At 45.7% G+C, this 24,066-nt stretch overlaps 3 protein-coding genes across 7 annotated transcripts; 2 read left to right on the plus strand and 1 right to left on the minus strand.

Annotated features, from left to right (window-relative positions):
• Window positions 1-1,696: 1,696 nt before the first annotated feature.
• wdr21 (WD repeat domain 21) lies at window positions 1,697-9,103 on the plus strand. The gene is made up of 15 exons (XM_020714572.2): window positions 1,697-1,836; window positions 1,965-2,060; window positions 2,146-2,242; window positions 2,334-2,446; window positions 3,072-3,229; window positions 3,320-3,402; window positions 3,682-3,787; window positions 6,452-6,595; window positions 6,679-6,728; window positions 6,816-6,895; window positions 7,300-7,392; window positions 7,836-7,933; window positions 8,011-8,187; window positions 8,267-8,381; window positions 8,455-9,103. Exons 3-15 carry the CDS (start codon window positions 2,154-2,156, stop codon window positions 8,703-8,705), a joined length of 1,557 nt encoding a protein of 518 aa, XP_020570231.1. The 5' UTR covers window positions 1,697-1,836; window positions 1,965-2,060; window positions 2,146-2,153; the 3' UTR covers window positions 8,706-9,103.
• A 103-nt stretch (window positions 9,104-9,206) lies between these two features.
• zfyve1 (zinc finger, FYVE domain containing 1) lies at window positions 9,207-19,059 on the minus strand. Of its 5 annotated transcripts, none has more exons than XM_011492068.4 (14): window positions 18,696-19,033; window positions 18,317-18,363; window positions 17,732-18,209; window positions 17,404-17,647; window positions 17,076-17,330; window positions 16,774-16,988; window positions 16,590-16,696; window positions 14,082-14,190; window positions 13,912-14,009; window positions 13,159-13,276; window positions 11,737-11,907; window positions 11,475-11,655; window positions 11,142-11,255; window positions 9,207-11,067 (listed from the first exon to the last, which is right to left on the minus strand). In XM_011492068.4, exons 2-14 carry the CDS (start codon window positions 18,334-18,336, stop codon window positions 10,835-10,837), a joined length of 2,343 nt encoding a protein of 780 aa, XP_011490370.1. In that variant the 5' UTR covers window positions 18,337-18,363; window positions 18,696-19,033; the 3' UTR covers window positions 9,207-10,834. The 5 variants fall into 5 exon arrangements, 4 of the variants coding, with proteins under 4 accessions (XP_011490370.1, XP_078799252.1, XP_004083975.1 ...); XM_078943126.1 differs by having other exon boundaries at window positions 18,710-18,851; XR_013654189.1 differs by lacking the exon at window positions 18,317-18,363 and having other exon boundaries at window positions 11,363-11,655; window positions 18,710-19,033.
• A 202-nt stretch (window positions 19,060-19,261) lies between these two features.
• Window positions 19,262-23,495, plus strand: pigh (phosphatidylinositol glycan anchor biosynthesis, class H). The gene is made up of 5 exons (XM_004083926.4): window positions 19,262-19,699; window positions 21,710-21,919; window positions 22,001-22,084; window positions 22,153-22,267; window positions 23,198-23,495. The coding sequence occupies exons 1-4, from the start codon at window positions 19,523-19,525 to the stop codon at window positions 22,225-22,227; spliced, it is 546 nt and encodes a 181-aa protein (XP_004083974.1). The 5' UTR covers window positions 19,262-19,522; the 3' UTR covers window positions 22,228-22,267; window positions 23,198-23,495.
• The last annotated feature ends 571 nt before the right edge of the window (window positions 23,496-24,066 follow it).

A 24,066-nucleotide genomic window follows, 5' to 3' on the forward strand; every position in this document is an offset into this window, starting at 1 on the left:
ATAAATGTTCTGAAATGGAACAAAAGCTACTGTCAGACTAAAGGTTTGCTCTGCCTCCTTTATCTAAACCAGACGTCTGCAAGCTAACAACACTAAAAGAGCCATACAGGCTGGAACTAGGAGCACAAGGTCTTCTTTCAAACCTCTAGAAAATAATCAAGATTTCTTTGTATTTATGTTACTTTCTTTCATGATTTATATAACCGAATTTTAGCTTATTAGACATAAATAAAAAATGGAAAAACAAAGAGAAGTTTGCATTTTATTCTACCCATGACTTTGGTTTTTACTCTGGAGAAAGCAACACACTTTTAAAAATAGGACACTTTGAATTACAGCTGCTGCAGCAAATTTACTTGAATCAAAAATGTAATACAACATAAATTAATAAAGGCATTTTTTTCCTATTGTTTTATGTCTACTATAGTGGGCAGCCTTCCTTTTTCCTACTTACTAATGTTAACCTGAATGTAAAAATCATTTCATTGCTATAAGATCCATGAAAGTTCAGCAAGCAGCCCTCAGTTGTTTGTGTTTGTCATCCAGAAGACATTTGTAGCACAGTTACTACAACAGAAGTGCCCAAAACACCAACATTTTAGGGGGAACAGATAAAAACTTTATGCTATGTTATGTTTATGTTATGGACAGTATTTTTATGTCATTTTTGTGTCTCCGTATTTTACAATGAATGAAAATGTCAGGGCTGAACGATAACCCAGCTGTTCTAAACAGCATAACACTGTTGGTGGCTTCTGTCAGACGTCAGAGCTCCGTCTCCCCTCTGGTCACCGGCGGGAACACGTTATTCGTTATCAACCACCCTGATTTAGCTTTTTGGACTTTTGGCTGAACTCATAAACCTGCTGCATTTGGATCCAGCCGTCTTGTGACAGTTTCATCATTTCCAGGTCGATGGGTATTTTTTTTTTTTTTTACCTTTGAGGAAATGTGAGATCAACAAAGAACCAATTAGGATCAATTAGCTTAACAGTCAATGTAACCCCTTCATATCTGCCTTTATTCCCAATTATATAAAAAAGTTGTTCCTGTGTTTTTTATTTCATTTTTTTCATTATTGTCCAGTGGTGTAGAACCCAAAATACAGGAGAGCAGGCTGTATTACGGTGTTTCTATATTGATCTCTATATTTGTCGGATCTCTTTACATAAAATGAATTTATTGTAATATTCGCTCATTAAGGAGGACGTGAAGGTAGCTGGTGTTAGAGGAGAGGATGAAGAAGACAGGGTTACATGGAGGAAGATGATTGGCTGAAGTGAAAATACCAAAGGAAAAGAAGAAGATTTTACTATGAAACTTGACTGTGTCACTTTGCAGTTTGAGGGGCTCATTTTAGCTCATCAGTTGTCCCATTTACCTGAATCTGGCACATCTCAAAACTGCTTTAGTAAGAATATTTTATCCCATAAATTCAACACAAAACATTAAAAAAATCAAAATATCTTTAATATTGCGGGCGCAGTCAAATGTCGTACATTGTTGTTTTTTTCAGTTTCCGGAGCGAGTAACCAAACGGTGACTGAAGTCTAGCATAGTAACCTAAATAAAAGTTTTGTTTTGATTCTGCTGAGGAACAAAACGGAAGACTGACTGCAACCAATGAATGACTGATACGTCACACCGGAAGTGGCCAACAGAAAGGCGTGCGGGGAAGGCGTATGGTGTTGCCTTCACATGCGGTGGAGAAGTGTGAAAATATGAACACTTTAACGACTAACCAACATTCAAAGTAGCTGGTCTTTTATTCTGACGCCTTCGTTAAATGCATTAACACGAACTAAAGCCAGTCTCTATGAGACAGGGATCCTGGAGGTAAACAGGTTACTTTCTACATCGATGTCGTTTGAGTAAAGTTCCACTTTTCCGAGGAAAGTGAACACTTCAATATAGTGACCCTCGCAGTTAGACTTTTCCTCTCTCCTGCTTGTCCCTTCCTGTAGGACTTGGTCATTTAACGTCGATCTCCGAGTGTTTGCTGACTGGTTCAAACGCCGCTCTCGTTGAAGATCCAGCAGCGACTCGAGTCGTCCGTGAACGTAACCATGATTTCTAGTTTATTACCCGCCATACGAGGGAGTTGATGAAAGAGCGCGCGGCCAACAGCCCCAACCTGTTCTCCAGACCACAACATGAAGCGGTGGACCTGGCGAGGAAGTCACGGTCCACACCGGCGACATGGTTCCGGTCCACGGCATGGAGGACGGCGAGACGAGCGGAGGTGGGCGCTTGAACGCAACACGGCGAACACCACCAGGTGAAGGATGAGCTTATCCCAGGAATGAAGGTATGTGTGTGTCTGCTGCTCACAGGCGCTCAGATGACGACGCAGAACCACCCTACAGGAGAACCCACAGCCCGTCTGCCACGGCCACCGCACATGCGCAACCCTCCTCCTCCTCCACCCGCAGCAGCGCAGCTCCAGGTGCGCACCCCAGCCTCTGAACCCTCTGGGGCTTCTGAACCCTCTGGGGCTTCTGAACCCTCTGGGGCTTCTGAACCCTCTGGGGCTTCTGAAGCCTCTGGAGGTTCTGAAGCCTCTGGAGGTTCTGAAGCCTCTGGAGGTTCTGAACCCTCTGGAGTTTTTAAAGTCTCTGAAGCTTCTGTAACCTCAGCAGTCACTGTAGCTTCTGAAGCTTTTGAAGCCTCTGGAGCTTCTGAAGCCTCTGGAGTTTTTGAAGCCTTTGAAGCATGAACACTGTTGAAAGACTGATGGTTAGGAAGACTGTTTTCTAAAAACAATGTAAGAATAGAACATGTGACATTATTTAGACGAAGGAGTTCTGGAAGAACAAACAGAGTTTGAATCCTTCTGTGTGGATAAAGACCTGCTCCACAGATAAAAGCTGCTCCACTTTAGACTGGAGAGCCTGAGGTTTTGTGGCGTCACAGTCAGAGCAGCAGTCTGACGTCATGCTGTGACGTAGCTTCAGAGGAACTGTCCATTCATCCGAGAACAGCTGTAGAGTTTCAGTGTCTTTGCAGACCTTTGTACGTGAATCAGGCAATGAGGTCCTTGTTGAATTTTTATTTTTGTTTTGGTGGAGCAGAGTTACCAGGCTTCTACTTTGATCCAGAAAAAAACCGCTACTTCCGCCTGCTGCCAGGACACAACAACTGCAACCCTCTGACCAGAGAGCAGCTGCAGCGCAAAGAACGAGAAAAAGAACGACAAAAGATGCTGGAAGAGGATCAAAACCCCAGAAAAGTTAGTTACTTATTTTGTGACGTGTGTAGCTGGAAGATGTGAATGTGATGAGAGGAAACCTCTATGTAACAAGACGACCATTCTCTGCAGAAAGCACCAAGGCCAGGATTGAACTCTTCTCTGCTGCTGCAGAAAAGACATCTTGGGCTTTTGCCTGAAAACTCCTACTGCAGGTACGGACTCCTTGCTGGGTGCATGTGCACAGCTTGTTTTCATCTGCAGAGCTTTGAGGCTTTTGACAGCTCATCTTGATTGCAGGTTGTTAAAGCTCTTCAAGTCCCGAAGTATCTAGAGCTTTGCAGCCATCAGCCGAGTTTTAGCAGGGAAAGGGAAGGACGTTTGCAGAAATGCACTTAGATATTCCTCATCCGTGACACCAGCATCCTCTTTATGCAGTGACTGCGACAGAATCAGCCTGGATGATTGTCCTGGTTGTCTTCATTTGTCTGCAGGCTCGTCCACGAGGTCAAGGTCAGCGGAATGAAGCGCCACAAACTGGAGATTGAGAGCACAGACAACAGCAGCTGCCCGGACACTGACAACTTCCGACTGATCGTGGTGAGAACAGTCAGACACACACAGAAGGAATCTATGCAGCAGTTAGCATGACAGAAACAGGCTGTGGTGAGGAGTTTCCTTCATAGGTTGGCTGGGCTTCCAGATGGAGGGATGAGAAGGATCTCAAAGGAGACTCTTCCACGTCAGGATGAGGCAGGTACAGGGGTTAGACTTCTGGCATTGATGCCACCTCAATTACCTTTCAAACAAGTCGTTCCCTCCATTAGTCCAACTGAGAGGAGACACCACAGAAGATGCCAGGACGTGCTGGATGACATGCATCTCTATGTTGCCCTGGAAACACCTTCAAGTCCCACTCTGACCATCTTCTGATCTGTTGTAAAATCCTTCCCAGTCGGTTTTTTAATTATGTTTAGTTGTTTACACTCTCTCCTGCTAGCTTACAGCCCCTCACAACCCCAATAAAACATTAGCTAAACAGAAACGGTGATCAATATTAGAGCTATCCAGGCGTACAGTTTAGATCCAGATTCCAGAAAACTAAGACGTTCATGGTTCTGTTGGTCTGACAGCGGATGATCAGAATGGAGCAGAGCAGGGAGACTGGGACCTGCCATTGTGGATTTTACATCATGTCGACACGCTTTTTTTTTTTTGTGAGAGCCAGACGTATTAGTAGGTGACCAAATACTTATTTTCCACCATAAGTGGGAGAACTTGCACAATTGGTGGCTGACTAAATACTCTTTTGCCCCACTGTATGTTAATTCTGCCATAATGGTTTTATTGCACGTAAAATTAAATGTTTTTAACTTTTTCATTAGTGTGCTAATTGGGTCTGCACGATAAACCCCAAATATATCACTATCACGCTATCCAGCTGTGTAATACGTATCGCAAATGATGGAGAAAACTGCAACAAATGTTACCTTAAATGTATTAAAACAATCTTATGGCAACTTGAAGTCTTTAAAGAATCCAATAAATCTCTTGATGCATTTGACCAATTGGAAGGACACATTCATGTTGTTGACCAATCAGATGGAGCCTTTTATGTAGACGAGAGTCATGTAGAGTAGAATAAAAGTGAACTCTGTTTGAAATTAAACTGTTGCAACCAAATGGAAATCATGTTTTTGGTTGTTTTGCTGTTTGTTCATTTGTCACAAGTTCCATCGTCATGGCAACATTGATCACTAATATGGCAAATGGTGAGATTTTGTCATGTCGTATACATTATTTACATTTTTCTCGACTGCTCAGCAACTTCATTCATTTTTGTCACCCTCAGTGAATGGAGTGGTGATCAGCTGGAGTAATCATTTTAAATCTGGTTTCATTTTGTCAGAACAGACAGAAAGTCTGGGTAGAATCTGACCCTGATTGGTTTTTATTCGACAAAATGAACATGACCAAAAGGCAGCTGTGCAGTTCCAGACGTGTGCATGAGCGTGCACGCTTTTCCCCCCTCACGCATGCGCTCATGTTCCGTGCACAGACACCGTCTGTCCCTCGGGGTGCTAACTGTAAGGTAGCAGAGGAATCAAGGATTTGATCCCCCTCACATTTAGCATGTTTGTCCACTGAAGGAGAAATCGTCAGTCTGTCATGCTGATGGTAGAGTCATTGAAACCGTCAGAGATAATCAAGAACCTGACTTTATTGAATTTATATCAAATTATTTGGATTTCATTGATGGGATTTGACCCCTTTTGCCTGAAGGACCCTCATTCTCAGAACAGAGGTCGGAGGTTGAGCTGATTTCTGCACACATTGGGAGGAATTCTGCTCCACTCTTCTTTCCAAATGACTTCTAAATCATTCAGATTTGGTGGCTGTTGCTTAGCAACACTGAGCTTGAGCTCTCTCAATACGTTTCTATAGGATTGAGGTCCACAGACGGGCTGGGCCTCTCCATGACCTTGATATGATTCTTCTCCAGCCGTTCCTTGGTCGTCTTGGACGAACGTTTTGGGTCATGATCCTGTTCAAGACCCACTCCAATGAAAATGGTGTTTTTGTGAATCGGGGCGCAGACAAAAAAATGCTGTTTGAAAAAGCTCTTAGTTGTGACGTGAAAACTGAAATGGGCGGGGCTAAAGTCTCCCTGCTCTGCTCCATTCTGATCATCCACCTGCAGACAAATAGATCCATGAACGTCTCTGTTTTCCTGGTCTGTGCTGGAATCTGGATCAGAACTGGACTGGATAACTCCAATATTACTCTCTATTTTTGTTGTACTGCTAACGTTAGGTTGGGGTTGTGAGGGGCTGTAAGCCAGTGGGAGAGCGTGTAAACGAAGGGATGAAGGAATATTGGAGAAGGCTTACATTTGCGCCAACAGACCCGTCCACAACTCCGAGGTGAATTTCTGATGAACTCCTGCCGCTCTGCAGAAAAAAAGGGTCTTAAAAAACCTCAGTTGTTTTATTTAGCCTAAAAACGGCATCATTATAGTTAAAACTGCTTTAGTAAGAATATTTTATCCCATAAATTCAACACAAAACATTAAAAAAATCAAAATATCTTTAATATTAGGAGCGCAGTCAAATGTCGTACATTGTTGTTGTTTTTTTCAGTTTCCGGAGCGAGTAACCAAACGGTGACTGAAGTCTAGTCTAGTAACTGGAAACCTTTTTACAACAGAGAACAATGCAATTGGGGTAAAAGTTTAAGCAGCAAATGCCTCTTCCTGGTCTGCAGGGTGACTCGGCGTGTGAGCGGGTCTTCACGGTCAATGACGTCTCTCATGGCGGCTGCAAGTACGGCATCATGAACTTCAGCAGCAACAGCCGCGGCTCGCTGTCGGTGGAGATGTGTGATAACCTCTACTTCACCAACCGCAAGGTGGGGGCTTCTGACCCGAGCGCCGATGGGGAGCCTTCGTCACATGGTCTTCATCTGACCTCTGCTGTCTGAATGTGTTCCAGGTCAATTCCATCAGCTGGGCCTCCGTCAACTACCCCGACTCCCATGTCCTGTATCCTTCTCAGCGCAGATGCATGTCCGTTGTTCCTGAGGGATTTTGTCATCCCCGTCTGCCGTTTGTCCTTTACTCCTCTGTCAGGCTGTGTCTGGTGGGGGCCGCGGACACCCCCGGCTGCGTCAGCTTACTTCCTGCCTCCCTTTTTAGCAACTCTGACCCAGGTTTGTCACAGCTGTGAGTGTTTTCAATTCATATTTTAGAAAGACTAGATTTAAGGCTTATGCAGAATTTTAGATTCATTATTTAAGTTCCTCAGGAAAGTTTGGGACATTTGGCGGAAAAACAGGAAAAAAATCCATAAAGTTTGTGCAGCAGTGAAATAGAAGCGTGAGGATCAGCATTCACTTCCTGTTCTACACTGAACATGACCCGCTTCGCTCATGGGTAACCCTGCTTGGCCTTCTCTAAATGTGTCCACGCCCACATTCAGAGAAGGTCAAATTAAGTTTCCTGCCGAGTTTCCAGGAGAACTTTCTGCTGAAAGTTGATTGTGCAGAAGTTCCTCTGCGTATTCTGCCTGTAGTTTCCAGTCAGGGCGCTAGCTTGGACTCTTCTCTGTCTTCAGATCAGCCCGGGATGCTGTGCAGCTTTAAGATCTCTGCAGCCTGGTCCTGTGCTTGGTGCCTCAACCCGCAGTTTGACAAGACCTTCAGCACCGGTCAGTCCTGGAGGTCCTGATAAGCTGTTGAAGAAGTTGGTCAAGCAGACAGGAGGCCTTACTTACTGAAGGACTGCAACTTTTTAAATGATTTCCCTAAAGATAACAGGCTCTACTGGGAGCAGATGTCTGTTGACTTTCATGTAAAATAATCCTTTGTTTGTGAACGTTTATGTAACGTGGAAGCAACCTGGGGCGGTTCAGGCTTCCACGGCGTGCCTTCATTTCTGATGATGCACACTTTGTGGGCTGTTATCCCGTACATGAACTCAGAGACGTCTGGTCCTTTAGATCGTCTTGACTGAATCTTTTGAGAAGAATGGGATTTTGATTGACCCAACGGCTCTTCAAATTTTTATTTGTCCCGAGCGACTACATAAATGGCACGCTGCCGAGGTGGGCGGAGTAAATGAATGTGGGCGTGTCTACGCGGCTGTTTGCAGGACTGTCTCGCCGGGTCATCCTGAAGGATGCAGAGACGGGACGAACGCAGACGTACAACGTCAGCAGCGACGTCTTGGCTCAACAGTTCGCCCTTCAGGTGGGACGTTTTGTTCACGCTCGGGTTTCCTCCTCAGCCCTCAGATGAAGATCCAAGCCGCTGCTCTGTGTCTGCAGGCTCCCATTCTGTTCAACGGCTGCAGGTCAGGGGAGATTTTCAGCATCGACCTTCGGCAGCGCAGCCGCAGAGATCCGGGCTGGAAGGCCAGCCGCTTCCATCAGGAGTCGGCCATCACGTCCGTGCGAGTCCTGCAGGATGAGAACTACCTGCTGGCTGCAGACATGCTGGGACAGGTCAGCATGCTCATCCTAAAATGAATCGTGTCCTGAGGGGAAGCAGGCTCCCACTCACATGGCAGCTGTTCCTGTGCAGATCAAGCTGTGGGACGTGCGAGGGACAAAAGCTGTGCAGGAGTACAAAGGGCATTACAATGAGCACGCCTACCTCCCCATCCACATCTGTGAGCGAGAAGGACTTCTGCTGGCAGGTAGGCCAGGAGGTCCGGGTCTGGGGAAAGGTCCTCACGTTCACGTCTTTAACTGCCGTGTTGGCTCCTGCAGTGGGACAGGACTGCTACACCAGAGTGTGGAGTCTGAGGGACGGTCACCTGCTGAGGACCATCCCGTCACCACATCCGGCTGCAAACGACATGATCCCCAGCATCGTCTTTTCACCAAATCTAGGGGGGGCTAGAGGCCTTCCTGGGCTCCTCCTGGCCGTCAAACACGATCTGTACTACTATCCATACAACACTGACTACCCGACCGGAAGGCCAGCCGACGCGCGGCAGGAGGGCGGAGCCACAGTGTGACAGGTTTCTGCCAGAGGCAGCAGTGGGGTCATTTTTCTGATGCTGTGGGACAGCGGTCCCTTCACGGGGGGACAGCGGTCCCTTCGCGGGGGGACAGCGGTCCCTTCGCGGGGGGACAGCGGTCCCTTCACGGGGGGACAGCGGTCCCTTCGCGGGGGGACAGCGTTCCCTTCACTGCCACAGAAGATCAACTGTCTGACAGGAAAGACGGAAGTGAGGCTGTGTTTGAGTTGCAGCCTTGAATATGCCTGACTTCCCAAAGTTTCAACCTCAGGGAGCGTTACTGGGGAACGATTTCTGTAACTGGAAGTGCTCTTCACAAAGAACATTGGTACTTGATTTTAGAAAATTTGTGTAAATAATAATCTGTTGGATCAATAAATCTTTCAGAAACCACAGCTGGGATTTTGTTGTTTGAAGTGAAAAACCTTGAACCCCTTCTGATGAAAGTTTGAGAATTCTTCCCATGATGGACGTGTGGATAGAAAGTTAGGCTTCAACTGCATTTCTGAGTATTTCTTTATTCATATTGTCGTAAATCAAAAAAGACATTTGCAGTATAAAAAGCTTGTAGCTGTGATGTAGAAGCTACAACAGCAGACCACAGCTTCCTGCTCTGCTCCATTCTGATCATCCACTGACAGACACATAGATCCATCAACGTCTTTGTTCTCCTGGTCTGAGCTGGAATCTGGATCTAAACTGGACGGCTGGATGGATCTGATATTCATCACCATTTTTTGTTTTACCGATAATGTTAGCTTAAGGCTGTGAGGGGCTGTAAGCTAGCGGGAAGGCACGATGGGGAAAGGGGGGGGGGGCTGACTTACCCAGCACTTACAGCCCCGCCTGCAACTCAGAGGTATATTTCTGATGATCTCCTGCCGCTCTGCAGAAACTATGTCCTAGAAAACGACACAGGTTTTTGAATTTGGCTAAAAACAGCTTCATCATAATGAAAAGATCAGTGGGAAGACTCTGAATAGATCAACAGATGAGTGGGGCTTTAAGGTTTTTGGAGGTTAAAGCAGATGTTTCATATCTGCAGCTAGTAGATCAGTTCCTGACTGCCAGGCTGTGAGCCAGCATGATGGGGGGAGAGAGTCTGGCTGCAGTGATGCTGCAGCTTGACGCTCTGAGCTGACGGATACCTGCTGCTTTTTGAGGGGGAGCAGCTCCACCAGAACTCCACACACATCTCTGCTCATCAGTTGGCCACTCCTAGTGGAAAAACGAATTCTCCTTTTACATTTTGATGTTTGTTGTAGTGATTTACAGATAAACTTGATTGAATTGAAGCTTCCCATCATTCTCTACACAGGTCAATTTGGCAGGAGTCTTCCCACCAGACCTGACATAAAAACCAGACGAGGAAGTCTTGAAGTTTCACCTCTCGTCCAGTGAGCGGAGGAATGAGCAGCGGAAAGCTTCAATGACAGACTCAAGGCCACCAGAATAAATGACAGACTGGTCTTTAGTCATTCTTTCTGCAGAATTACCCTCCATTACTTCTGAGAGCTAAACACAGTTACAGCAGAGCCTTTCTTGAATGAGTGATTGTCTTCAACCCTTTAACACCAGAGATGGCACTGGCGATGCACACTTTTCGGCATCCCATAACCTTTGAACCGTTAACCTTCCTACTTCAGAATCTGCTGAAGATACGCTGAAGAGTAACGAGAAGTCAAAGAACATCAACACTAGAGCTAAAGCTCTGGTGGTAAAGGGTTAAAGCCAGTTTACACTTTGAACCTCCAGTAGGTCTCCAACCATCCAATGGACTGGGAGAGGGATCTGAGATCAGTTGGAGGGGTTGCTGCAGAACCCTAACTTTGTCTGTTTTCCAGCTCTCCCTGGACTGCTTGATGCTGAAAACCTCAATCTGGTGTGTTCTGTCAACTAGGCTGTGGAATCACTTGAGTCGGCCAATCAGCAGCAAGCTGGTCGGGGAGGACTGGAAAACGGGCACGGTTGAGGACCACCGTTGGCCAGCCCTGGGTTTCTGGTTGGTGGATGGCGGTTGTTGCATTTCTTTCTTGGAATCTGCCTGTTGTTCACAGAGGAAATCAGTTCTCCCTCCGGTCTCTGCCACACGTTCTCTAACTCAGCTCTGCACCGCCGACTGCCTGCTAAAGGTCGCCGGGTTTCTGGCTGCAGCTGTTGCAGACCCGGACTGGGTGGTCCCAGCCCCTGGATGGCACTAGCTGGCGCTGTTGGGAGCAGTCATCACACACGCCTTGGCCGCAGGCGCGGCAGTGATGGATGGTCAGGCGTGGGAGGAACTCTCTTTGGCACTCGCAGCAGCAGCGGATGTCCTGATCTGGGACCCAGTATGCAGGCCGAGCAGCATCCTTCACCAGGCCTGGACACACAAGACAGTCAGCTGGAATGTCCCGCCTTTCCCAGAGTCCTCATCACGGGGAACTCCATCCTCACCCAGAGGAATGTCAATGACTCCGATCACAGCGCCAAGCGTGTTCTGCACAGCTTCCCCGACCTTCCTGGCTATCAGAGAGCTCCTCTCCTCTTCAGAGACAGCATCCTGCACCTCTGCAACAAAAACAAAGGAAAGCTGATGTGGTCAGGGGGTCCGGTCCTTGAGGGGCTATGTCCTGCTGGCTTTTCAGATAAACCAGCCCCCTCCTACTGTGAACTACATGAATCAGGTGTGATCCAGCCAGGAGCAGCAGGAGGGGTGCAGATGGAACACAAGCAGGACCCCGCCTCCCCAAGACTGGGATTGAACGTTCTTGAGTGTTTCTTGTGTACCAGGTGGGATTTCTGGGTTGTGGAAGCAGGCGTCACAGACTCTAACCGGTGCCGGTCCCCAGCCCCTCTCTGGGACCGGTCTGGACTTGGAGGAGCATGCATCGCAGAATCCCTCCCCACAGGCTCGGCAGTGGTGCTTGGTGGTGTTAGGCTGAAACTCTTGGCTGCATTTATGACACTTCTGCCACAAAATGGAAAAAGAAAGAGCATTCAGTCGCTTTGCCCACAGGCTGCAGGGTTGTTGAACACTGCAGCTTCGTACCAGGATGAGGGAGTTTGGTTTCCAGTAGGGTGGAGCAATCTGGTCCGTGAGCCAGGAGGTGACAGCTTTGGCGGGTGTGACACTAAGTTCAGAGACGGACTGCGAGATGAATTTGACTCCATCCAACAACCTCTGAGCAGCATTGTTGTTGTCCTTCAAAAAACTGTCAGACTGCAAAAAAAAGAAGACTGAGTGAGAAACTATCACCAAAACACTCAGAAGCTGGTTGTGATTTTTCAGAAGGTTGGTCTGAACCAGTGGCGGTTCTACACTAACTAACTCCCTGGGCAAGTAACCCCCCCCAAAATTTGACGACTACCCTTTGTGTTTCCTATCTTTATTTGGCCATTTTACACAATAAATGCATGAATTTAATGAACTCGTATGACAGGGGGGTCAAACTCAGTCACACAGGAGCCTAAATTAAAAACACACTTTAGGTTCTGGGCAGAACAAGATAAACATTTACTGAACACACTAAAGCTAAACTTTTACACCTTTTAAAGCTTTAAAATGTAACTTTTCGAGCATAAATATAAATAAAAATAGGAATATTAATCCAGAATAAATCAAGTTAAACCTTAAATAATGTATTTTGTTTTTCTAATCATAAAATTATATTCTGTCAAAATTATACAATTATGAACACGCTGCAGAAAAAAACAAACATAGCCTGGAAATATTAATAATTAGAAATAACAAATCATGTCTTTCCGTTTTCTTTGCCCTTTTGTCATTTTTTTAGCGCTGGACTCCTGGCATCATTTTTATCAGTAAGTTCATTTCTGCTTGGTGTGTGAAACGTATCACAGGGATTTGAGTTTTCTAAAAAACTGTTATTGTGAATACCATTTTTAAGTCTTATAAAACCTTAAAAACTAAATCATAGAACTCATCACTGATTACTCCAAAAATTTTTGGTATTTCCCTAAGTTTGTGCAACACCAACAGTAAAAGTCCTCCAAAAAACCTCAATACATTCAAAAAAGCTGATGTCATGAAGTGCAGCTTTTTTCCTGCATTACCTGCTGTCTTTACGTCAAATACTGACACCAACTAAACCACAGAAAAGACACGTCATAAAAATATCTACAATAGTTGGTAAATAACATTATTAACGTGAGCTGCTGAGTGATCCAACAGCACGCCATGATCCAGGCGTTGCGTAATCGCGCTGCGCTCCCTGATTTTAGGCCGTTCCAAAGTCTGTGAAACAATAGATCTTAGAAAACCCGATAGTGGCGCAATTTTTCTTTTCTTTCAAGCACAGGGATGCCGCCCCCTCCCCATTGAAATTTGCGCCCCGGGCATTTGCCTGTATTGCCCAAAGCGTAAAAAAACCCCGTATTGCCTAAAAGCGCTACTGGTCTGAACACCACAGCTGTGTCTCTGTAGAACCCGGTTCTTCCCCTCCAAACTTACTCCGGGCCAAACGTGTTGGATCTCCGTGCGCACAACGGTCTCCACTGGGTCCTGGTTTCCATACCAGTACTGCCTGCTCCTGTAGATCACTCCACAGTTGGGGCACTCCAGGACGTATCTGCACAGAGAAAGAAACCACTCCTTTTTATTTTGAAATCTTACTCCGATCAGCTTTTGAACCATTTACAAAGCTAATTTACATTGTTTTTTTTCCAGAAGTCCATACATAGAAACGTGGAGGATGACGAGGAAGTAGTTGATTTGAATTTTCAATAGTCCCACTCTGATCATCTTTTGATATATTTACAGCCCCTCACAACACTAAGCTAACGTTAGCAGTGCTACAAAAAATAGTGAGCATACATCGTATCTATCCAGCGGTTCTGATCCAGATTCCAGCTCAGAGCAGGAAAACACAGACGTTCATGAATCTGTCTGTGTGACAGTGGATGATCAGAATGGAGCAGAGCAGGGAGACTTTGACCCCGTCCAGTATATTATTTTACATCACAAAAAGGGTCTTTTTCAAAAAGCACATATTGGTCTGTTCCTGATGCAGGTTGATGCATGTTCTCAATTTTCTTCATATATATATAACCTCCATCATGAGAAAAATGGTACAAGAACATGTTAAATGGACTAAAAAACCCATTTTGGGTCTTTAAACGGCATTTGGAGGAATGTGTGAGATCTGAGTGGAGGTTCAATGAATCCAGTCAATTTCTAGTCCAGTTTTGTGGCAGTTAGACTCACCCAGACCAAGCATAGACTGCCAAGCCAAACCAGGGAGAGTCCGACGAGGCTGTCGTTTTGGGAACCACAATCACCTCCTTGCCCCCCTCGTAGCAGGTCTGCTGGTTTCAGCACAGGAGCTCAGAACCTGAACATGCTTCCTCACAGACATGCATGGTCTAGTTACTTGCCTTGCAAGTGTAGATGCGGTTGTCCAACTGAGCAGAATAGCAGCAGCGATGCTTGGCTTCATGATCCAGTCCTTCGTTTAAGTGGTTCATGCTTTGTTTGCAGCCCGAGCTGGAATGATAGATGGAGGATTGAACTATCAGAATGACCGAAAGAACTTTGCATTTTCAGCTGAAAGAACGGCAAAGCCATTTCAACATCAGCATATGATGCTGGCTTCAAAGAGGGTTCATGATGTGGTGAAGGAGGGCATTGGGGGGGCTGATGGAGAGAGGATGCAGAGGAGAGCTTAGGTGGATGAATGGACACTGCCTTGTGAAAGTATTCAGCCTTCTTGAACTTCTCAACCTTTTGCCACATTTCAGGCTGCAAACATAAAAATATAAAACTGTAATTTTTGGTGAAGAATCAACAACAAGTGGAACACAATCATGAAGTGAAACCAAATTTATTGGATATTTTAAACTTGTTAAACAAATAAAAAAACTGTAAAATTGGGCGTGCAAAATGATTCAGTCCCTTTACTTTCAGTGCAGCAAACTCTCCAGATGTTCAGTGAGGATCTCTGAATGATCCAAGGTTGACCTAAATGACCAAAGATGATAAACAGAATCCACCTGGATGTCATCACGTCTCCGTATAAATGATCCTGCTCTGTGATCTGCTCTGTCTCAGAGGTCAGTTTAAAGTGCAGAGAGCATCATGAAGAACAAGGAACACCAGGCAGGTCTGAAATGTTGTTGTGGAGAAGTTTAAAGCAGGATTTGGATAGAAAAAACATCCCGAGGAGCACTGTGCAAGAGATTATATTGAAATGGAAGGAGAATCAGACCACTGCAAATCTACAAAGACCCGACCGTCTGTCTAAACTTTCAGCTCAAATTAGGAGAAGATGCACAGAGATGCAGCCAAGAGGCCCATGATGACTCTGGATGATCTGCAGAGATCTACAGCTGAGGTGGGGAGTCTGTCCACAGGACCACAATCAGTCTTTTACTGCACTAATCTGGCCTGTGTGGAAGAGCAGCAAGAAGAAAGGCATTTCTTAAAGATATCCATAAAAAGTGTTGTTTAAAGTTACCCACAAGCCCCCTGGGAGACGCACCAAACATGTGGAAGAAGGAGCTCTGGTCAGATGAAACCAAAATCCAACATTTTGGGCAAAACGTTCTGCTTGTTGTAAAAGCAACACAGCTTCTCTTCCTGAACACACCATCCCCACTGTCACACATGGTGGTGGCAGCATCATGGTTTGGGCCTGCTCTTCTTCAGCAGAGACAGGGAAGATGGATGGAGATAAATACAGGAGCATTCTGGAAGAAAACCTGATGGAGTCTGCAGAAGACCTGAGACTGGGACGGAGATTTGTCTTTCAACAAGAAAATGATCCAAATCATAAAGAAAACCTACAATGAATGGTTCACAAATGAACATATCTATTGTTAGAATGGCCAGAGTCCAGACCTGAATCCAATGGAGAATCTGTGGAAAGAACTGAAAACTGTTCACAAACATCCATCCAACCTCGCTGAGCTCCAGCTGTTTTCAAGGAGGAATGTTTAAAACTGATGGGAAGATCCCCAAGAGGCTAACGGCTGGAATCACAGAAAAAGGTGGAGCTACAGAGTCTTAACTAAACCCTTGTGCTATCCTAGATGACCCCCCCCCTTCCATTGACGTGTTCTCCCTACCGTGACAAAGGTGGATAAAGGTGGAAAGATTTCATTTAATCCATGGACACCAGTGAAGATCACAAATCATTGAAGAAAAAAGGTTCAGCGCACTGTCTAGTGGGTCTAGATGACCCCACTCCCAATGGTAAAGTGCCTAGGATAACACAAGGGTTAGGTCAGGGGTGGATCATTTTGCACGCACAATTTTTCAGTTTTTTATTTGTTAAAAAAGTTTGAAATATCCAATAAATTTGGTTTCACTTCATGTTTGTGTTCCACTTGTTGTTGATTCTTCACCAAAAATTACAGTTTTATATTTTTATGTTTGCAGCCTGAAATGTGGTAAAAGGTTGAGAAGGGCTGAATACTTTCAGAAGGCAGTGTATCTACCCCTTAAGAAAGCAGCCCAAAGACAACCAGGAAGATGATTTTTAATCTTAATGATTTCTTTCTTTCCATCTGCACTCCTTCTCCCATCAAAAGACTTAAAGGACAAACTTTTAAAAAAAATGTTTTGGTAGCTTGTTGTCCAGCATCCTGACATGAGGGAGCACCTGTGGCTGAATTAGCAGGTGAGCTTCCTCACAGAGGCTGGACAAACGCAGAAACCACCGGAAACCTCCAACAGGAAGAAGAGGACTAAAGCAGAGGAGGAGAGCATCCCCCGCCCAAACTGAGGGACGGCTGTGGGGGAGTTGATGTTTACCCAAACCACGTTTCTACATTGTCCATGGAATGAAGCTTTGAGGTGTAATGTTTGCCGTTTCACAAACATGTACGTTTTTAAGCCTTTTTGATGGAAGTTTGATAGTTTTTCTGGTTCGGCGCTGATCATACCCACAGCTGAGGCACACGCTGCAGCAGGTGAAGTACTCTTCTGGAAAGAAGGAGGTGGTGCTGCTGAGTTCATCAGGCATCTCTCCACTGAAGCGCTCGCTCAGGGCCTGAACCAACGGGGGAACAGTCTTAGGGCAGCAACCTGGTTTACACCAAACGCCGTCTGACTGACTGAGCGACGCACCTGCAGAGCGCGGTAGATGACGCCTGCGCTGCGAGGGGAGCGGGTGCTGTTGTTGTCCAGCTGGCGCTCCAGGCGGCGCAGCAGCCCGCTGAAGTCTGTGGGAGGGTTGTAGGTTCGGGTCCCGCAGTACTGCAGGGAGCTGAAAGCTTTGGGGAACAGGCCCAGCTTCTGGAAGCGCTCCTGCAGCAGACACTCCGCTGATTCCAACTGCCTGTCTGCATTTTGACAGACCAAGACAGAGAGACATGTAAGAACATTCAAGTCAGCAGACATGGAGATTGGCTGCAGGACGGGTGGAAAACCTGATCCCAGCAGCTTGGTGTGGACGGTTTCGTGGAAGACGATTACTGCAGGGCCCAGTGTGGACAACGGGACGTCCAGACCGCAGCGGCTCGAGGTCGCCTTCAGCTCCTTGGTGAAATGTTTCAAGTAGGCATCTGAGGCGTCGCCGAGGAACCGGAAGAGGTCGTCATGGAGACGGTCGGAGTGCGTTCGGTAAATAATCACATCCGAGATGGCCAAGACTTTGAGGAGGAGGCGTTGACCCTGATTAGCTCCTAATTAAAACAGAAGGGAGCTGAGAATGCTTGCTTGCTTAGTGACAAAGAGTTTCAGGTATTTGTTCCATACCAGCCCCCAGCAGCCCCTCCGTATCGATGACCACCACTCTGTGCAGAGGATCCAGAGCAGCCCACACCCCCACGGTGCAGGACTCCTGGGTGGGCAGGGTCTTGAACACTTCTCTTCCAAGAAAGAAGGTGTGGTTTAATGTGTGGGACTTGCCCTCTCCAGTGTTTCCAAAGATGGAAACCACTTTGAGGAGCTCATCTGGTGTGCAGCCTAGTCTGCTAACAAAATCCTCTTCATCTTTCACCTAAAAACCCATTGAGATGATTTTACTCATCAGGAATGTTCTGGAAGAAGGATTTGGGACAAAGTAGGTTTGTTTGGCACCCACCTGCACCTCCTCCTTCTCATTGACTAACAGGAAGCTGCTCGCCTCCTCCAGCTTGGATCTGAGGGCCTCCACCTCCATCTCCCCATCCACCACGCAGCTTTCCTTGGCCGGAGGATAAAGCGTCAGCGGGTGCTTCCTCTTGTTGACGCCAGCATGAGTGCGTTTCTGGCAGTCTAAACACAGATTGATCTTACAGCCCTGACAGCGCACCGCCGCCCGGACCCGGGTGGCGTCGGCCCTGCCCCCCTTACAGAGGTCACAGAAGGGAACGTGGCCGGCCTTGATCTGAACCCGGTCATGGTTTCTCATGCGCTTCTGCCGGTGGAGCTCCAGTTCACAGCGGATGCACTGCAGGCTGCCGCACTCATCACACTCATATGTGGCTTCGTCTGAGCCCCCACAGGCAAAGCTCTCTTGACAGACCAAGACCGTGGGCCTCCCTTGCTCCATTTCTGAACCTGGCTCGCTCATTGTGGACCTGAAATTTGAACAACAGTGACTTTTAAGAAAGATGTGTTAAAGACTCCAGAGCATGCAGGTCGCTCAGGTGTTTGTGCATGAGATGTCCTGTAGACGAATGTTTACATTAAAGAAGGTCCAACCATTCATAGATCCACCAACAACACAGACACCTGGAGGGGAAATGGAAAAAAGTATGAAAAATTAAAGGTTAATGGGGAATTTTTAAGGTTGATTCCATTAGATTCTGCCTCAGACAGATCAGTCTGGTTGGATTGTAGGAATAGAAATGCATTCAGTGATTAATTGTTACCAACCACACATTATAACACACTACACATTCTGAAAATTCAGAAAAAAAGCATTAAAAGAATACCAACAGCTGAGGCACAGTAAAAAGAATTGGGCCAGAATGAAAGCAGATACATACACAGCCCATTTGTAAGGAGCTTTAGTTTAGAACATTTGCTCTGATTTTCCAAATAAATACATAATCGGCTCTTACCTGAACAGACTCACCTGTCCCACGGAAGTGAGTCTAGCCCCGAAGGTTCAGCAGGAAGCGATAGCGGCGTCACGCTGTCAAACATGCATGTTTACAAAAAGAAACAACAGCCCCGCGAGAAAATCAGCTGGTTGCCTTGTTTTGTTGTCCATGTCAAGGGTCACAGCGGCGCAATGCATTTTGGGAAATGCATTTCCAGTGAGGGTCGAGCTCTTTGTTTAAAGTGAATCATGAAACAAACATGTAAAAGTTACTTTTGCTTATATTTATAAATCTAAAGCTTTTATCTCCACATTGAAGTTCCTCCATAAAGCCCTGTACCTAAAACTCTCACCCATAATGCTTTGCTACAGCCGTCATTACTGGGGGTAAGTTCGTTTTGTACACAGAGGGCTGCCGGAAAGTGGCTTACTGAGACTTGCGCTTATTTTAGGGTTCTGATGAATTGAAATATGATATCATAAAATAGGCTTTGATCATTAAATTAATGTCAAATAGACTTAAATTCATCTTTGCTGCGGCTGTTTTGATTCCTGTGCTTGTTTAAGCGCCCCGGTGTCAAAAACAAAAGCACCCGGAAGTTGCGTCACGTGAGAAGTTTTTTTCTTTTACATGAGAAGTAGTTATGCACAAATGTTTTTACTTTGCAAATTTTACTGTTGACGTTGTTTTTCAGATGAACAGGGTTGAGTGTGATCTTTTAGTCCCCGTATTCAGGTGGAATTAACGGCATTAGTCTGCTGTTGAGGTGCTAAGCAACAAGCTAACTTAAGCTAGCTAGCTAGCCCAAACGGACTCTCTGAGTTTTTTCCCTCACTCCTGATCTGATGGAAGAAGAAACATTCTCTGACATTAGAGGTCAGCCCATTACTCTGGGATGTCAGAGGCACTCCAGCTTCTGCACGGAGTTCACTGTCAGCTCCCCCAAGGTGTCCATCGGGAAGGTCCTGGCGTCCACCTGCTCGGTGTGGCTGCTGGCTTACCTGCTGTTCTTCTTCACACAGGTGAGACCTTCTGTCTGTCTGTCTGTCTGTCTGTCTGTCTGTCTGTCTGTCTGTCTGTCTGTCTGTCTGTCTGTCTGTCTGTCTGTCTGTCTGTCTGTCATGGTGGGAGGAAAAGAAAAATGACTTGATTGTTGTGGGAACATTGCCTTGTAGATTGTCAGAACCGCTTCTGGTTCTGGATCTGGTTTTGTGTCTGCTCTGGTTTAATAACGTTCACATGGGCTCTTCATCCCGGCTGGTTCTGTTTGCTTCTCTGACTTTACATAATTGTTCAGGCATAACTTTAGCCTCCAAAACTTACTTTCCCATGGGGAAATGTTAGATCAGGGTGTCTTGTCATCGCTACAAATGATTGATCAAAGTAGGAACGTTTAGGCTTTTATTAGGTTTAAGTTAAAATATAGAAAACCATTTAATGGTAGAATAAAAGCAATTCCTTTCCTTTCTTTGTCCCCAATGTCCTGCAGTCTGATGATGTTGATGATGATGGTAAAACCATCACTGATCCCCAATTGTCCAACATTCCCCATAAATAATGCAAAGTTACAAAACTACACAGAAGAGGAAGTGAAATGGAGTTAAGATCTAAATTCCTCAAATGTACTATTGCTCCAAAATGCAAGAAATTCATTTCAAAATTATGAGTGATGTTTACCCAAACGCGAAGAGCTGTTGGGTTTATGCTTTGGTTTTCAGCAAAACAGCTGAGCTTTCTGTGATATGAACACAGAATCAATAGATGGATTGTTTTATCAATGCATCAACTGTATGTCAATGGCTTTTGGCGGATTGTCGTTGTTGATGTTGCACTACATTTTCAGAAAGCCAAGTATATTTTGGAGTAATCTGCAGAGAGAAATGATTTAATTTAGTTCTTAATCTGACACACAGGCTGCTTTGAGACTTTACAAACCTTTTCATTTGATTCACTGTTCTGTTTTGGTGCATTTGCTCGGGTGACACAAATGCAAAACAGAAATAACCTCTAAATCACGAACCATATCTGGCTCTTTTGATGGTCACATCTGGCTCGCAGACAAATCTTTAATTATAAAAACAATGTTTTCATTAAACCAGTCCTTCTCAGGCGCGATGTGATGCCGGGGGGGGGGGGGGGGGGGCGCAGTAGTAGTAGCGGTGCTTGGACAAAAAAAAATCTGCGCCACTATTGGTTTCCTATTATGTGTTACATCACAGAGTTTGTAGCAGCCTCAAACTGTGAACCATCCGTCCCTGCAGCTGCACGCCCCCGTCTCTGAGAGGGGGGGGGTAGCAAGGTGACACGCACACTGAGTGTCAGAGCTTAGAACACGCTGTCCGTCACATACCACACACTGCAGCGTGTGAGCACTGCTGTACTGACAGTGTTCGCATTTCTCACATCTATAGAACATTAAGACTAAGGGTGTGACGATAACCGCATCACCACGGTGATCAAAAATCCCACACCGTCACAGCTCTACTCCACAGCGGGTTCATAATAATAATGAAGTGATAACGTAAAATAATAAGGAATCAATCACTGTTCTTCTGGGGGAAACCTGATTTTATTACTGTTCTCCTTCACTTGGTAACACCAAACATGAACGTGCATGTACTTATTGTACTTGAAACGTGTTGAAATTACGCAAAATACACACATTCACTTGTATTTTTAGTTTTAAACATATTGTATTGCTGAACAAGTTGTGTGGCGTTGGTTACGGCCTGGAGTAACTAGAATAAAGAACCTTAAAAGAGGTTAAGTCTCCATGCCTCAGTGTGGGAAAGGTACGCTACAATATTGTATACTATCATTAAATTACATTGAAAAATATGTGGTGTTCATGGCTCTCTCGGCCAAAAAGGTTCCCGACCCCTGCTCTAGAAGGAGAAAAACAAAACAAATGAATAAATATTTGTATCTATTCTAGTTCAGGCTGAAGTTTGAAAAAGCAAAGGTAGGAACTCTGAGACATAAACTCCTCCCACCACCGCCAACCATAAAAGCTCATGTTTCCTGTCCCGTAGAACACGGCGGTTCTGTCCAGTGCCATCCTCGTCACCTTGGTCGGCATGGTTCTTCACATCCACTTTGTGAAGGTCGACCACGAGTCCCTTCTAGTCATCGGGTCTTTGGGCATCCAGGTGTCTTCTAGCTACGCCTCAGGCCGCGAGATCACGTCCTTCATAGAGATGGGCCGGATTAAAGACATCGTCATCAACGAGGCTGTTTACATGGTGCTTCTGTGGACCAATGTCATTGTAATCATGGGTCACCTCTGGGACGCAGGTGTAAAAGCCGTGTGTCCTTCATTCCAGCATCAGATCATCTACCACCTGTGTGTGCTGCTGAGGGAGCCGGCAGAGCCAGACGCCGTGGCGGGTGTGGTGCCCTTGTTCCAGGTCAGTGCAGGCTCATGGTGTGAGGAACAGTGCCAGAGGTTGATCTTCACCAGGACTTTGTCTTTCAGAGCTCAAAGCCTAGACTCGGTTGTTTGGTAAAGGTTTACCGCAGCTGTCAGGAGATCCTGTCCAAGGTTCCATGAAGCTTGGAGGGGACGTCTGTCTGACCACACTTTGCTTCTGGTATGTTTGAATCCTTTTAAATTGGACAAGAGTACAGGAACTTGTTAATGGTTTCTGCCAAATATGTTTTGTCCTAATATTTCAAAAGTCATTCTAAAGCATCACAGGCCTCTTTCACTAATCAAATGCAGCTTTCAGAGTCAAGGCCCGTACACACCGGGACGAATATTCGCCAGGCGTTATTCGCCAGCGTTTTTCGCCACGTTTTTTGTGTTCACACCCAGGCGATTTTCGCTGACGATGAGTGGAGTGAACATGCAATTTCATTCACTGACATTAGATGGCGCTTAATGTAAAACAGAAATACTCCTGTACACAAGGTGGCGCTGCGCAACTTTACGCTTCTGAAAGTCGCTTTTAACTCAGAAGAAGAGAGCAAGTATTTACGCGCTTGTCAGAATCAAACAAAGAAAACATGAATATTTCAAGCACCAGTAGCTCCAACTGGTGCTTGGTTCGGGGATATTTTAGAATGTCCATCATTATTGCTTCGCGGCAGTGTAGACGCTACTTGGCGTCTATCTTCTTCGCTGGTATGTGTGCTCAGCAAGGCAGTTTTGTGTTTGAGCGCCCCCAAGTTGTGTTTTACTGTAACTTCAGAAGCTCCAGACACGTGTGCAAAAGCGCCATTCTCATTGGTCGAGTAGATTTCGACGCGACGCGTCAAACAAAAAACGAACCCGAGGTGTTTTGTTTTTTTTGACGCTTTGACGCGTGGCGTTTTTTTCGCGTCGGTGTGCACACTCTCATTGGTGCCCTTTGTTTAGTCACGAGGCGTTAAACGTCGGCGAAAATCGCCGGCGAAATTCGTCCCGGTGTGAACGCGCCTTCAGTCAGAAGAGAGCTGCAGAATCCCGGTTTTGTTTAGGTCCCATGTCGGGTTTTTCCCTATTTCCGTCTGTTTGATGTCAGTCTTCTCTGTTTCATCAGGTCCAGGGAGGCTTCTTAGAGCTCTTCATCCCTGCTCTGCCGAGCAGGTTGGATTCTGGTGCTGGTGTCAGTTTCCAGCGGGACGTGGCCTCCGCTCCCTGCCAGTGAACTCTCTGACCCCGTTGACCCTGAAGGTAGCACCTCTGCAGGACCACAGCCCATCGGCTGCACTGAACCAACCACTGAGGGATGGAAATGTTTCAGAATCCCAACATTTCTACCGAAGCGCTGCTTTCTTCTGTAGGAATCTCACTTTTAGAGTTGTAATTATTACAATAAAAAGAAGGGAAAAAAAACACTTGAGAAATGTCTGTGTGTAATGAATCGGTGAGAGTTTGACTTCATTGAAATAATGGAAATATTCCCCCTTAATGAGGAGATTTGATTTAATTAAAGTCATTTGAGCTCTGTCATGGTTTTCCAGTAGAGGTCAGCAGTGGAGCGATATCATGTCTGAGAGCAGAAGAGTTTGGTTTGGAGGTAAAGACGCTCAACCTAGATAGATAGCATCAGTTCAGAGAGAAAGTTCACCTCTTACCGCTTGTTTTTGTCCAAATGATGGAGCAAAAGGTTGTTTTAAAGAAGTGATACAAAACATTTAAGCTAGCTGACCGGAACTTCTTTTTTCACCGTGCGGTTATCAGGTTTTAATGCATAGCCAGCAGCCAATCAGAATCGAGTATTCAACCGGACAATGAGATACTTTTCTTTATTTATTTTTTTTAAACTTGTCCTGTCCAACAGCTGGGCAGACAGATGAGAGCTGAGGGCCTCTTGTGTTGGACATATTTTACTTTAACAAGAGGGGTTATTAATCTTCAGACAAACCAGAGGTATGTCTGAATAAACCCCTTTTGGAATTGAGGCCA

This window comes from Oryzias latipes, chromosome 24 (assembly GCF_053564925.1).
Source record: "Oryzias latipes strain Hd-rR chromosome 24, Olatipes_Hd-rR_3.1".
Classification (NCBI taxonomy): Eukaryota; Metazoa; Chordata; class Actinopteri; order Beloniformes; family Adrianichthyidae; genus Oryzias; species Oryzias latipes.

Excerpts from the sequence above, each read along its gene's own strand:
- zfyve1 (XM_011492067.4), bottom strand. The coding sequence starts at position 18,780 with ATGTTTGACAGCGTGACGCCGCTATCGCTTCCTGCTGAACCTTCGGGG. Across the intron at positions 14,191-16,589 it reads AGCGTGTGCCTCAGCTGTGG|CTCGGGCTGCAAACAAAGCA; the intron begins GTATGATCAGCG and ends CTATCATTCCAG. Across the intron at positions 11,256-11,474 it reads CAACCCAGAAATCCCACCTG|AGGTGCAGGATGCTGTCTCT; the intron begins GTACACAAGAAA and ends TTTTTGTTGCAG.
- pigh (XM_004083926.4), top strand. The coding sequence starts at position 19,523 with ATGGAAGAAGAAACATTCTCTGACATTAGAGGTCAGCCCATTACTCTG. Across the intron at positions 21,920-22,000 it reads TCAACGAGGCTGTTTACATG|CATCAGATCATCTACCACCT; the intron begins GTGCTTCTGTGG and ends CCTTCATTCCAG. Across the intron at positions 22,085-22,152 it reads GTGTGGTGCCCTTGTTCCAG|AGCTCAAAGCCTAGACTCGG; the intron begins GTCAGTGCAGGC and ends TTTGTCTTTCAG.
- wdr21 (XM_020714572.2), top strand. The coding sequence starts at position 2,154 with ATGAAGCGGTGGACCTGGCGAGGAAGTCACGGTCCACACCGGCGACAT. Across the intron at positions 3,230-3,319 it reads AGGATCAAAACCCCAGAAAA|AAAGCACCAAGGCCAGGATT; the intron begins GTTAGTTACTTA and ends CATTCTCTGCAG. Across the intron at positions 7,393-7,835 it reads TGACAAGACCTTCAGCACCG|GACTGTCTCGCCGGGTCATC; the intron begins GTCAGTCCTGGA and ends GGCTGTTTGCAG.